The following is a 14,519-nucleotide window of genomic DNA, read 5'->3' on the forward strand; positions in this document are numbered from 1 at the left end:
TCTCATGATGGACCCTTGTGTTTTACAAAACAATGGATGAAAGAGGAAAATATCAGCATGCCTAAGCTGTGAGTTAGCAAATTTCAAAAGAAAATGCACAAAACTCATTCTATACATCATTTCATGAGATTATCTGGATTGGTTGAAACTGAATATGTACTGTATTTTAAATTCTGTTGATTAAGTTCTACCAGTTTTTAAAGATAGTCTTAATAAAAATGTTACTTACATAAGGAATCGTGTCCAAAGTGTCTGTGTTGACAATTATAGGAGCAGGGCTGGCCTAAAAAAGAGAAGTAGAAAAAAATTTTAAATAACAAGTAGTCTATTCCGAGATAGGATCTGTTAACTTATTTAACCACGAGCTCAACAGTATTTCTTGAGAACCTGCATAGGTACTATGTCAGGTGCTAGGGGGATAAATGAAATGACTCCAAGTTCCCTTCACCCTCCTTCCTTCAAATATTTGTTTGCTACATTGACCACATAATAAAATGAAGTAAGCACAGAACTGAAAAGGCAAGGATGTGAGGATTTGTGCAGTGTAAGAGGCAATGACTTCTAATAACTTTGGCAAGCAGTTAAACATTTCTTTATGAAATGGTTGTGCTAAAGGATTTTGATTTTTTCTCTCATGGAAGCAAAATTAAACCTAACATTATAACTCTTTTCTTTAAACTGGCTTTTGTGAGGACATTGTATACATGCAAAATAGAAGCATTCACTTTTTGACATTTTACATACATTCACCTATTTTGCATGCTGTGTCATATTTTTTTATCATTTATGTACCTTTGAAAATCTGCTTTAGAAACCCTTAGGTAGAAAATTAAAAATTAGTCAAACATGGCAGAAAATCATATTAGATATGTTAAAGTTCTTTTTTCCAAAAAAAAAAATTACAAAATGCATCCATTCTTTTTAAAGATGAGTGGGAATCTGTATAAAACTGATGTAGGAGTGCTACAAGCCAAGTCATTAGAAAATAAGAGATTGCAATCTATTTGCATCAGCCAATCTGACTTCATGAATATTGAGCAGATCTATTTTCTAGTTTCTAGACTTTTCACAGCAACTTTTCCTTCATCCCCCAAAGGATCTTTAATCTTCCCAAATTGTAGATTTCATTTAGATAGAGGAAATGGTCTCACCATGATTAATCGGGAGCTGTCCTATACGACACGGTAGTTTGCGCAAGTGCTCAACTTTGGGGACATTTCATTAACTGTGCCCTCTGGAGTTAACAAGAGTTAACAGCTTTCTAATGCCAATCTATGCCTATGGGATCCTAATCGAAAGACAAAACAAGTGGCAATCCAGCAGATTTTATAGAACAGAGTTCCAAGTTTTAACTAAAATCATTGGTCGTTGAAAACACGACCCTGCTTCACATGTCTACATAGTGGGTCAACTGAATATTCATGGTTTATTTGTTAACTCCTAATAACAAGTACTTTGTGGATAAACATAGGCTTTGGAAAAAGTCTCCACTGGAACCTACCCCAAAACTGTTAAGAAGTCTGTAGCATAGGGAGATGAACATGAGGTTTGGAGTCAGAAGACCTGGGCTCAGGTTTGGTTTAACAACTTCCTGATTATATGATTTGGGGGCTCAGCAACTTCTTGGTAATCTGATCTTGGGGCAAGCCCACTAACTCTCTTTGCCTCATTTTCCTTCTCTGTAGAATGGAAATAGAAATAATCACTTTCTAAAAAGGTTGTCTGAAGAATAAATGAGGTGATATATTTGAATGGGCTTTGTAAATGTAAATTTCACAATATTAAATATCGTTACTAGCTAATGCCCTTAAAGACGGACTATCATAAGGATATAATATTCCTGGAAGGCTTGTGCATTGTTCCTGCCCCTGTAATCTCAATGCTATGCTCGTGGCACAGCTGCACTAAAGAGAACTGATTAGGCCGTGAAAACCACCATTTATTAAATACATACTACTTGTCCATTTATAATAATATGCATATATATCCTCATATAATCTCCACAAAACCATACTGTTGAGGCATTATTGTTAATATCCCTATGATACAGATGAGAAAACTGAGGTTCAGAGAAAATGAGAGCTGAGCTTTCACAGCAGCCTTTCTGACCTCAAAATCCATTTGTGCACACTAAGCTGTTCTATGAGTCCATTACCTAGGGGGTCTCTACCACTGGAGTTCTACAGTTATTTGAGTTCTCTAACTAGACCAACCAGTAAGACCCAGGCAAATTAAAGACCGCCTTGAAGGTAGGAAGTGCTGCAGGGTTTTGCATAGCAGATGTTAAAAGCCACCTGGTAATTCCTTGATGGTTTCTGGTTTTTTGTTTTGATGATATTTCTTCTATGCTTTCTAATTGGTTCCTGGGACTCCCAAAAGATTTGCATCTTGTCTCCTTGACCTGACTACTGAAAACGTTCCGAGTATCATACCCAGTACTTGTATTTCTCCTTGTTATCTACTATACTTTGATCAAAAAATATGCTTTGGTTTGATTTGGGACTTTCAACTCATTTTACCCTCTTATAAATTACATTCATGTGGTCTGGAAATAAATCTTACACATAGATCCATTCCCTACACAGCGCCATTTATCACTTTTGCATGTTTCTGTTGCTATTTTCCATTTCATGTATGTAAATTTGGTCTTTCCAGTTAGACACTTGCAACCACAAGGATTATTTATTTTCCTAGAATTTTTCACAGCACCTGGGTACACAGAAAGAGCTCAGTAAATACTTAGGAAATATTGACTAAGTGAAGCTATAAAGTATAGTACATAGGAAATATCTCTCTGTAAGATTTAGAAAGCATTTCTGAGATAATATTATGTTACCAACAAAACTGTGATGACTTTCTAATATCTACTATCATCTTTTTTTAACCAGTCATTAACACTGAATTATCCAGTTTTTTGAAATAATAATTAGTTCATAAATGCAGGATTTAAAGTCTGTGAACCCTGAAGTACAATCTGTATAATGTGAAAAGCTCATTGTTCCTTCTTGGTGCTAAAAAGATCTAGAAGTGCAGTTAATTCCTACATCTATGACAGTCACTAAAAATGCATGAACAAATGTTTGTGGGTTGTGTGAGCACACACATACATCAGGTACATCTGACACTGGCAACTCCCTGATGTGAGCGCCAAGGAGACACCAGGGTGGGCTGTTCTGAATAGCACAATACCCCCACTGAGCTGCTACATGAGGCTTTCTGAAAATCCCATTGCTCTGCTGCAGAACCCTCAGAGCCCTCCCCAGACCATTTTCTCAGAAGCTTCTTATAGTCTGCTGGGTGCTCAATGGCACACAGTAGCAGAGAACGAGTGCCCCAAGTGGGAGCAGAACAGAGTCCAGGAGAATTCTAGGTATGGTCCACGAATGCGCTTCTCTCACCAGATGTTGCGTTGGCTTGTCCTGCTGCCTGTTTCTTTTCTCACCTTGGACACCATGTGAGTCTGTGCCTAGTTTGGTTTCTGCATGTGAAAACCAGGTCCCCAGGTACTTTGATAGCTAAAGTACTAAGCGTCATCTCCACACTGCCTTGCCATACACACCTTCTCTCTCCATACTGCATGTCCTCTTTAGTGAAACCCCTAAATCAAATGGATGATCTAGCAGATTTCAGCATTTCCCTTCAAGTTGCTGATTTCCATTAACTGGAGAGTTATCAGTATCACATATGATAAAAGAAGACCTTTAAATCAGAAGCTTAAAGGCTTGTCTGAATGTAAACATAAAGGCTTAAGAAAATGAATCTCACTTGGGCGACCCAAACTATAAGACAAGAAGGGCTTGCCTTTTATATTACATTCTCTGCTGCTGCTGCTGCTAAGTCATTTCAGTCATGTCCGACTCTGTGCGACCCCATAGACGGCAGCCCACCAGGCTCCCCCGTCCCTGGGATTCTCCAGGTAAGAACACTGGAGTGGGTTGCCATTTCCTTCTCCAGTGCATGAAAGTGAAGGAAAAAGCCAGTTTACAGGAAGAGGGAAGAATAAAGCTAATCAGAGGGAAGACAGAAGCAAGCAGAGAAAATACTGATACAATCCAAATTAATAGATCAAGTTATTCATAAATTCCTGCCACCTTCCTGTCCTTGAATCCCATGGGATAGTCAAATAGTACATCATTAACTTTTCTCATGATAGTAAATGAAAAACTAAACTTCTATTGTTTGCCACCAAGATAATGTAACTAATAAAGAGTCTTACATTAGGAATGCACATTTTCAAAGGGGTTCATTAATTCCAACTGATGCTATATTTGTTAAGTGCCAGAGTGTGAAATACCTTGACATAAATGGGCAGGTGGTCACCAAACCAGAGGAAGCCTCTTCAAGCAAGGTACTGGCAGGGGTGGTAGAGAAGCTGGTCAGTCAAATAACCCAGTCTGTGAGGCTTATTGCTGACAAGCACAGGCTAACCAGTGGGAAGGTCAGAAGACTGAATCCAGGCCTATACCTAAACTATTTTTTAAGTTTTTGTTTGTTTGTTTTTTAATGTGGACCATTTTTAATGTCTTTTATTGAATTTGTTACAATATATATATATATATTTTTCCTTCTGGCCACAAGCCATATGGGATCTTAGTTCCCTGACGAGGGATTGAACCCATATCCCCTGCACAGGAAGATAAAAGTATTAACCACTGGACTACCAGGGAAGCCCTTATAACTAAATTTTTAAGAAGCAAACTAGAAATGAAGAGAAACCCACACAGCTAAGTGACCTAAATACACTAGGAATTGAATAAAAACATTGATGGGGCTAGGAATCGTGCAGGGATTTCAACTGACCTGGAACATGCAAGCAGAAGGCAGCTGGCTGTCAGTAGGCCAAATTAAACAGGAGGTAAAATATGGCAAGAATAACTCATGAGCTGTTTTGGGGGCCCAGCATCTTTGGCTTATCTTCCCAGACTTAAAGAACAAGGCTCCTGAAGAGGCAAGAAGTAACATGGGCTCTATCTACAGTGTGGCATCAAGACTAAAATGGAAGCCACTGAAAATTTTAAAACGAGTCCATTTGTGTGTGTATATGACTTCAGTGAGACACGTAGAGATCTCAGAAGCTCAAGGTGACTATTAGCTGGCATAGATTGCCTGCTCCAAGATATCACAGTAACTGTCCTTTAGCTTCATAATCATAAAGAGAGCTGCCATCTGGGTGAACCCTGATCAGATCATGTCCGGATTCCAACCAGGGAAATAGAACATGGGGGTTACTACCCACATACCCCATCAGGCCTGAAATAAGAGGTCTGCCATTAAATATTGAATTGGTATGCAAAAAGCCAAACTCAGGATGATTTTATTTTTATTAGGTTTTCTTCCTAATCCTCTATCATGTTGGCCCATTTTGGAAATTTGAAAATGTGATGTGGTTGGGGGTGGGAGGACTCCTGCCTCAGTTCACTGCCTCTAGTTCTCTGCTTTCCTGGAATACTTTCTTTTCTCTCCTTGAAAGATCTGCAGTTGCTTGGTTGAGCATCATCACTACCTGGAATCTTGAGGTAGTGATGGTCTTTCAAGTAGATCTTTCAAATCCTGGTATGTCTTTCAAGTAAGATTAGGACCCTGCCAATAACTAGGGGTGTGCGACTCCCCCCAACAGACTGCAGGAAAGGAGGAGAGAAAAGAAAGGGTTCCAGGAAAGTAGAGAACTAGAGGCAGTAAACTGAAGCAGGGGTCCATCCCACCCTCAACCACATCACATTTTTAAATTTCCAGAATGGGCCAACATAATAGAGGAACAGGAAGAAACCCCATTACAACCAGTTACCTGATATAGTAACACTGGGATGGACAATACTAAAGGCAAGCACTTTACTACACTTATTTATATTAATTAATTTACTTAATCATCAAATAACCCAATGAGACACTCTTGTTCTCCATTTACAGGTGAGAAAATACAGGTTAGGTAACTTTCCCAACATCTGATAAATAAATAATCCATCTTCAAACCCAAATAACCTGACAGTCTGGCTCAGAGTTTCTGCTCTTTTTTTCTAAGCTATATAATTTTATTTTTTAACCATTAAAAAATTGAAGTGCAGTTAATTTACAATGTTATGTTAGTTTCAGGTGTACAGAAGGTGATTCAATTATGCATATCTACATACATATGTGCAATATTCTTTGCCATTATAGGTTACCACAAAATACTGAATATCGCGCCCTGTACTATACAGTAGGTACTTGCTTTTTATCTATTTTATATATAGTAGTGTGTGTGTGTGTGTGTGTGTGTTTTAACCCTCCCCCCTACCCAGAATCCATGCTCTTGACAATCATGCTCTGCTGCTGCTGCTGCTAAGTTGCTTCAGTCGTGTCCAACTCTGTGCGACCCCATAGGTGGCAGCCCACTGGGCTCCGCCGTCCCTGGGATTCTCCAGGCAAGAATATTGGAGTGGGTTGCCATTTCCTTCTCCAATGCATGAAAGTGAAAAATGAGAGTGAAGTCGCTCAGTCGTGTCCGACTCTTCGCGACCCCATGGACTGCAGCCCACCAGGCTCCTCCGTCCACGGGATTTTCCAGGCAAGAGTACTGGAGTGGGGTGCCATTGCCTTCTCTGAATCATGCTCTACTACCGTTCAGAATGGGAACAAACTTTACCAGAACTCTTTGGATTCTAATGATGACTACTCACCAACAACTCAGAGGCTAGATGAAAGCCAAATTAGACATTCACCTTGATCTGGGATGGTTCCAGAACCCTGCCCTCCTCGCTCCAGCCCAGTCAGTGAGCCCTAGTGCATTGTATGAGCAAGACTGTAGATGCCTCAGTAGAAGGCTAAGTGTAGGTACACTCAGGCTGACTGAATCAGGATTTTTTTCAAGTTCCAAAGAAAATCACCGCTAAACAACTGATTGAAGACATATTGATGGTTACATGAGAGAGGAAAAACAAAACAGGAAAAACAAATCCACTGTAGAAACATAAAACTTTGATTCTTAGGGCCTCAGCTTCATTCTACCCTTCATTTTACAAATATGAAATGGAAACAGAGAAAGGAAGTGGCATGCCCCAGAGCTCATAATCGTTCAGTATCAAAACAGAAGATAGGATAGCAACAGCAACAAAAATAACAATAAGAAAATATTAAGCACTTATTTAAGACGATATGTTCCAGCGGTTGTGATAAACACTTAAGATACATCAGTGTATTTATTTCTCAAGATATCCTAAGGAAAACCTTATCATTCTCATTAAAAATAATAATAATAATAAGGCTCAAAGTGGCTAAACCACTTGCCCGAGGTCAGAAATTCTAAGAGGTACCACAGTGTGAAAGTTGCTCAGTTGTGTCCAACTCTGCGACACCATGGACTATACAGTCCATGGGATTTTCCAGGCTAGAATACTGGAGTGGGTAGCCTTTCCCTTCTCCAGGGGATCTTCCCAACTCAGGGATCGAACCCAGGTTTCCCACATTGCAGGCGGATTCTTTACCAGCTGAGCCACCAGGGAAGCCCAAGAATACTGGAGTGGGTAGCCTATCCCTTCTCCAGCAAAACTTCCCGACCCAGGAAATGAACTGGGGTCTCCTGCATTGCAGGTGGATTCTTTACCAGCTAAGCTACCAGGGAAGCCCCATATCTGGGTGTCCAATCCAGGCCTTTCCAACCCCAGAACACAAGCTGGCTCCTGATTCCTTCTCCTGAGATTTCCCAGGTAAGACTTAAAAAAAAAAAATGCAGTTATTTTCTGATCTGAAAATGGCTAGATTCTCTTTCCCAGTCTGAAGAGAAATTTCTCCCCATACTGACTCAGATTCAATTCCCCAATTCTCTGAGAGTTTCTAGGTCCCTATATCACTTTCAAAACCCCACTTAAAAATGGGACAATGCTATTTTCCAGCTAACCTATTTCCTAAGGAGTTAGCTAGGGGAATAACGCACATGAAGTGAGAGATATGCTCCACAGCTATAAGGCTATGTTATTTATTACTGTGGTTGTTTTTTGCTTTTCTGGATTTTCTCTTCCTTTTCACATTGCCTCTCTGGAAGAGTCATTACCAACAGTAATACCAAGAGGCTCTGCCTGTCACCTCATTTGTCCTTACCCTGTAGTGACATAGGACAACTCCCCTCAAAGGTGAGAACACTGAGGCAGGAACAGGTGAGTGGGTGAGTGAGCAATGTAAGAGCCCAGGGCTTAGCTAGCCAGGGCATAACTGCAGGTTAACATCCATGGCAGGATGTCTCAAGAGAGCAACTTCGGAGCAAGCTAAGACCCTGGTTCTTCTCCCCAGCACTTAATAAAATGCAGGGATGATTATCCCCCTAGCTTATCACCAGACGGGCTCAGAAAATAAGGATAAAGTGTCAGATAGATGTTTGGCTGGAACTTGATTCAACTTTGCTTGCCCAAACTCTCTTAAATAATAAAAATAATAATATCCTCATTTTACAGAAAACTGAGGCACATAGATGTTAAGTAATTTGTCCAAGATCATCAGGACAGTAACAGCAGGGTCAAAAGTCAAACCTATCAGTCTGGTTCCAAAGTGGGTAACACTTCACTATAAAACATTTGCTTCTGTTTCCTATTAAAAACTGGTAAGTGTTCAGAAGTCTGTTTTAGTCAACACAAATTCTTTCACTGATCTTTGAAAAATACACTGTAAATGTTTCTTCCCTTTGGATTAAAGTGATAACATGTCTGCTTGATCCTCCTTAAAAATGCAAGGTAGTATAATCTTTTGCAAAAAATGAATGATATCCTAAGGGTCTTAGTTAGGCTACATGGGGCACCTCTTTAACCCAAGTACAGAAAAGATGGGCCAGCCTGGAGAATGAGGCACAGAAAGTAAAGACCCAGAACTAAAGAGTTTTCCTTCCTCTATAAGTTTTTTCTAGAATCCATCTAACTTGATGCAACAGATAAAAATTATTTGCCCTGTTAGTTATGAAGACTCTTCAAACCTCCATCCTATACTCTGTCCACATACCTCTCTGAACTTAGCATAAAAGGCTAAAATAAATGACTCACTAAAATTAGGTCTGTAGATCATCACTCAAACTGAACTAGATATTATATTAGATTGGCTACCTATATCGTGTTTCATAATTTAACAAGTGTATCCACGCACATTAGATCAGTTCATTCCCACAGGCAGAGGAAAGGGAACCACCATTCATTGACCAATGCCCACTGTGTGCCAGGAAATATGGTAAGATTTCTATCTATGCTTTTCCTCTACTCTTCACAGAGCCCGAGAGGAACTGGTAGAATTCTACAGGTAAGTAAATTGAACCTCAGAGTGCTTGAGTGAATTTCCAAAAGTCAGACATCTGGAGAAAGGCTGACATTCAAACCTAGGTCCTCTGACTCTAAACCCCATTGCTGTACCCCATTATTCCTTCATGGTGCCATAAATCCCACTGATGCACTCGTGACCATTTACAAATCTAACTGCTTCACTTGTGTGTGCAAATGCCCTCTGAAGAGTGCACCAAAAAATGGAGTCATTAGCTCAAATCTCAGATGTGGGTTGGTCAATGTGCCCCAAGCCGCGATCACAATACCTGCCTATTTCACTGTTTCACTCGCACGGTGTTATTCCTGAAAAGTGCTATGTGGATACCATCTGCTTCATTTTGTGAAGCCATCAAAGAGTTATAATCCTCCCAGTGCAGTTGTATTTTTCCAGTTTCAGGTTTCAGAATCCTGAGCAAGCTGTCAAATACCTGGCCCATCACCCTTCTTCTGTAGTATCTGGATCAGGGCCCTGCCCACAGTGGGTGACCTATCAGTGCTTTCTGTTTATTTCCCTTCTGTTGTCTCCTTTCCTCCATTGGGGCATAACTCTAACTACTCCAAGCATACACCTTGTTGATGCCTACCATAAGGCCACTGTTGACATTTCTTTCTTCCCCGCCACATCCTGTGCAACCACCATCCCCTTTCTTATCTTCCTAACCAAACTCCATCCACCCTGCAAGGACAATCTAAAGTTCCAGACTCTCTGTGAGAGTTTCCTCAATCCACTGCAGGTATCAATCTATCCATTCCTGCTCCTCTCAAATTTAAAAACATTCATCATTTGTACTATAGTTCACATTAAACTATAAATATAATAGAAGTTATGTGAAAGTACCAAGTTCTGCCATTCTTACTGAATGCTTCTTTCTGTTCTTACACATGTTGATGGTTAAGTGGCTCATGCATGATAGTTTTAATCTCCTTGATGAAACTATAACCACTGTGATAGCAGGGTCCTCATCCTACTTCATTTCTTCACCAGCTTCATTTCTTCACCTACTTCATTGCTTCATGTCTTCACTTCCACCAACACTCCTAACAGTGCTTAGCATACAGGATACTCAAAAGATGTTCATTAATGGGTTTTTGGCACATGTGCTCAGTCATGTCCAACTCTTCGTGATCCCATGGACTATAGTCCACCAGATTCCTCTGTCTATGGAAACTTCCAGGGAAGAAGACCTTTGGAACTAGAACCACAGCAACAAGAGATAAGCAACCTAAATGTCCATCAACAGATGGAGAGATAAAGAAGATGTGGTACATACACACAGTGAAATATTACTCAACCATAAAAAAGGAACAAAATTGGGTCATTTGTAAAGATATGGATGGACCTAGAGTCTGTCATACAGACTGAAGTAAGTCAGAAAGAGAAAAACAAATATATTTATGCATATATGTGGAATCTAGAAAAATGGTATAGATGAAACTATTTGCAGGACAGGAACAGAGACTCAGATGTCGAGAACAGATGTGTGAACATGGGGGGTAGGTTGGGAGGGATGGGAGGGACATACACACATTACCATGTATAAAACAGATAGCTAGTGGGAACCTGCAGTTTAGCACAGGGAGCTCAGCCCGGTGCTCCATGGTGACCTGGAGGGCTGGGGTGGAGAGGGGTGGGGGAGGTTCAAGAGGGACAGGGTGTATGTATACATAGAGCCGATTCACTTTGTTATATGGTAGAAACCAATACAACATTGTAAAGCAACCATAACCCAATTAAAAGAAAAAAATAAAAGATTCATGAGAAACCTATGAGACGAAAGTGCAATGGGTAGAAAGGGGTAACCGCACGCTGTCCTCTGGCGGCAAGCTGCTCTGCCACCTCCGGTGCTGTTGATGGCAGCGTCCGGAGCTGCCATGCACTGCAGACCACGCTATTCTGAACCATGGCGTGTAAATTAAGGAAAGTTATAAACAGAAAGATCCTTCCATGCCTACCATATGCTGGTCCTTTACACTCATTCTTCGCTACTTCTCATTACAAGCCTCTGAATTGCACGCTATAATTATGCTTATTATGCAGACAGGGGAAGTGAGGCATGAACCTGTAACAAAATGGCCCAAGGTCACAAGACTTAAAAATTAGTGGAGCCAAGACTCACTCTTTTTGACTCCGAGTCTGTTGGAGCAAGGGAATGTTCCCTGCTCTAATTTACTACCTCGCTGTGCATTCCAGAAGTTGGAGAAGTGGGAGGAAGCATGGAATCTGGTGAAAAAGCTAAGGACTCAAAACATTGTGAAAAAAGTAAAATGGCATCCTAAGAATTTCTTGAATTTTTCAGATAAGTGTGAAGATATAGCCCAAAAAATCCATCTCAAACTGGGCATTTATTTGCAGTCTCTTGTTTTATCTTTTTAAAAATTCATGTAGCTTTTAATATCTTTTACTGCATATCCATCTATGTTTTAATATTAAAATATTTTTAGTTATTTATAATGGAGTCAACCTGACATCTTAGGTAGGTCCTGCATGACTCTCAAAAATCATAGATATGCACACACTGCTATATTCAAAATGGATAACCAACAAAGACCTATTATATTACACAGGGAAGTCTCCTCAATGTTATGTAGCAGCCTGGATAGGAGGGGATTTGGGGGAGAAGGGATACATGTATATGTGGCTGAGCCCCTTGTCTGTCCACTTGAAACCATCACAACATTGTTAATGGGCTATACCCCAATACAAAATAAAAAGTTAAAAACAAAAAAAAGACAATCTCCCTGGAAATAACCACAATCCAGCCAGGGGATTATGTCACTGGCATAAAGATGGATGATGGGGAATTAGGAGATCTCAGTTTTAGACCCAGCAAATTCTGTAACTCAGGATGAAAAGGCAATACAGTGAGCCTCCCAATTTATTTTTATATTTGAGAACTAAAGAGTGAAATGGATAACCTCTAAGGGTCTCATCAAGGATCTGATTTCACTCATCATAAATTTTGACCTGCTGGGAAATACTGGAAAGAAGGCAGGATGCTACACAAGTCACCCTTCTGGATAATGATGACCTCTGCTTTTATCACTCAGATACAGAAAGTCAGAAGACATGGCATTAAGAAAGGCATGAAAAATAAGACAAAAGTCAAATCGGGAAAAGACCATTAATATAAGTAGCTTCTAATTAACTGGATAAAGGATGAGGTTTTGTATGTCTTAAACGAGGCACCTCAAAAAGCTATTTATGATTATTTTCATAATCTATATTTTGTATGATCATGTTTAGAGCCTGAATTATTTTTTTTTAATGAAGCAGTTAATTTTCTGGCCTCAAGACCATGCAATTAGTGGCAAAGAATTCTCTGCCACATTAAAGAGGCAAAAAGATTTGAAGTGAAACAGAAAATTATCACCAAGCTCTTTCTTCCATTCTTGCCTTTCTCCATGTGCTATAAGCCTTAACGCTAAAGTTTCCTAACATCTAAGGTCTGTTTTCATTTTTACCCCCTACCAACCATAATTTGACAGTAGATCATATGCTCAAAGTTTTAAACGTAACAGTCATGGAGAAAGTCTTAAAATATTTCGTATCTAGGATATTTGTGTATGTGTGTGTCTGAGAGAGGGGGTAAAATGTGAGGCAGAAAGATGAAGAGGAGGTGTGAGTTTGGTTTACTGTTTCACTATTAGTAAGAGATAAGGTGCTTATGTTCCTGTTGGGTCTGGAAAATGTTTCAATACCTGCTTTTAAACGATGGCACTTGGGCTGGGTTGTGATAGCAACAGAGTAGACAACATTTGAGATCAATTTCCCTTATTTTAAATTCTGAAAACATCTGTACATCTATTAATCTCACTTCTACCCATTTTTCTTCAAAATTAATGTCTTATTTGAAATCATTTTCAGTGAGGAAAAACAAGGGGAAAGAATAGATTAAAAGGAGAAGTGAATGGGGACTAGAAAAACAGAGGTTGCCTAAATATTGCCAACATTTGCTGGTGCCAAAGAATATATTCTGCAGATGTGTTTGTATATTGTCATTGACTAGGCAATGAACTCTTTGTCCCACAGCCAAGAGCCTACAGATCTCTAGGTCCAAAATGCCACCCAGTTCCTAGCCCCACAGCTGTCTCAGCTTCCTAGAGTGGCACTGCCAATGTTATTTGGGTTTCTCAGTTTCTCAGTGGCTTTCTTACCCTCAGTTATTCTGCAAAGCAAGGGTTCTCTTTGCCAATTTACTTCCTCCTGGGCCTAGGATAATGCCACCGTTCTGTGCATCAAAGGGAAGATGAAGGAATATTACCTGTTGCTGTGGGCTAGAGGAAAGAAGGTAGGCATAAGAGAGAAGAATGGAATGAAGGGAAAGAAGGCAGGGAGGAAGCTGTTCTCTGGCACATGGGGACTGTCACAAGGTGGAGAGTGAAATGATGCTTTCAAGGCTGACTCTCCTCTGTTCTTTCAGACCACTTTGTCCCCTGGAATTGTGAACTCAGACACATTGGAACCTTCGTTTGTTCTGTAAAGGATTTCCCCAACCAACTGGAAAGGAGATGATGACTTCCTTATGAATATAATGTTTGCAGCCTGACATCTCACGAGCCCTCCTTGCCTATTCTAACTTGACAAAAATCATTTGCAGGTAATACTTTTATGTTATGCGAAGAACAGCCCCCAGCCCTGCCCTTGGTGTCAGATGAGGCCTAGCGAAGACTGCTGCACCTCTGCAGAACTCGATCAGGTCACCTAACTCCCTAAATTATTTCTAAGGCTACGCCCAAATATAAATAAGAATTGGATGATTCTTGACTTTAATACTAACCTCATTTTTATTAGTGAAATAGTAATAAAAAAAGGTTTAGGATTTGGGTCATCTAACAAATAAGACATCTCTTCTCACTCATACAATGGTCTTAGTTAATAAGCTCTCTGACACTTTTTAAGTACAAATGGAAATTGAAAATTATTTGGTCAACCTCACGTTCTTCTTCGAGAACCAAGTGTGATCAAAGATTAAAAACTATGAAAAACAAACAAAGAAAAAACCCTCTGCAAACTGTAAAAGGATACAGTTGGGCTAATATTAAAAATTTGCAATATTAATCATGGCAACCCTTACTGGGCACTTTCTTTGCTTAGCCATTGTACTAAGGGTTTAATTCACATTATTTCATTTAAATCACAAACTTAAAAAAGATCTATATAATATCTAATTTTAGAGAGGATGACACTGAAGTACAGAGAAGTTAAGCATTTTCCCAAGACAGCAAGTGTTAGAGCCAGGATTCAGA

The 14,519-nt window shown here is 39.8% G+C and overlaps 1 protein-coding gene across 10 annotated transcripts in view; it reads right to left on the minus strand.

Annotated features, from left to right (window-relative positions):
* The window catches only part of DLG2 (discs large MAGUK scaffold protein 2), a 1,420,652-nt gene that overhangs the window by 876,306 nt on the left and 529,827 nt on the right, over positions 1-14,519 (minus strand). For all 10 annotated transcript variants that reach the window (XM_055581486.1, XM_055581487.1, XM_055581493.1 and 7 more), the window contains one exon: positions 230-283. Coding sequence is in view for 8 of the 10 variants with exons in the window: in XM_055581493.1 (XP_055437468.1) it covers positions 230-283 (54 nt within the window). In the remaining 2 variants the exon portion in view is untranslated. The remainder of the gene's footprint in view (positions 1-229; positions 284-14,519) is intronic.

Source organism: Bubalus kerabau, chromosome 5, assembly GCF_029407905.1.
Source record: "Bubalus kerabau isolate K-KA32 ecotype Philippines breed swamp buffalo chromosome 5, PCC_UOA_SB_1v2, whole genome shotgun sequence".
Lineage (NCBI taxonomy): Eukaryota > Metazoa > Chordata > Mammalia > Artiodactyla > Bovidae > Bubalus > Bubalus kerabau.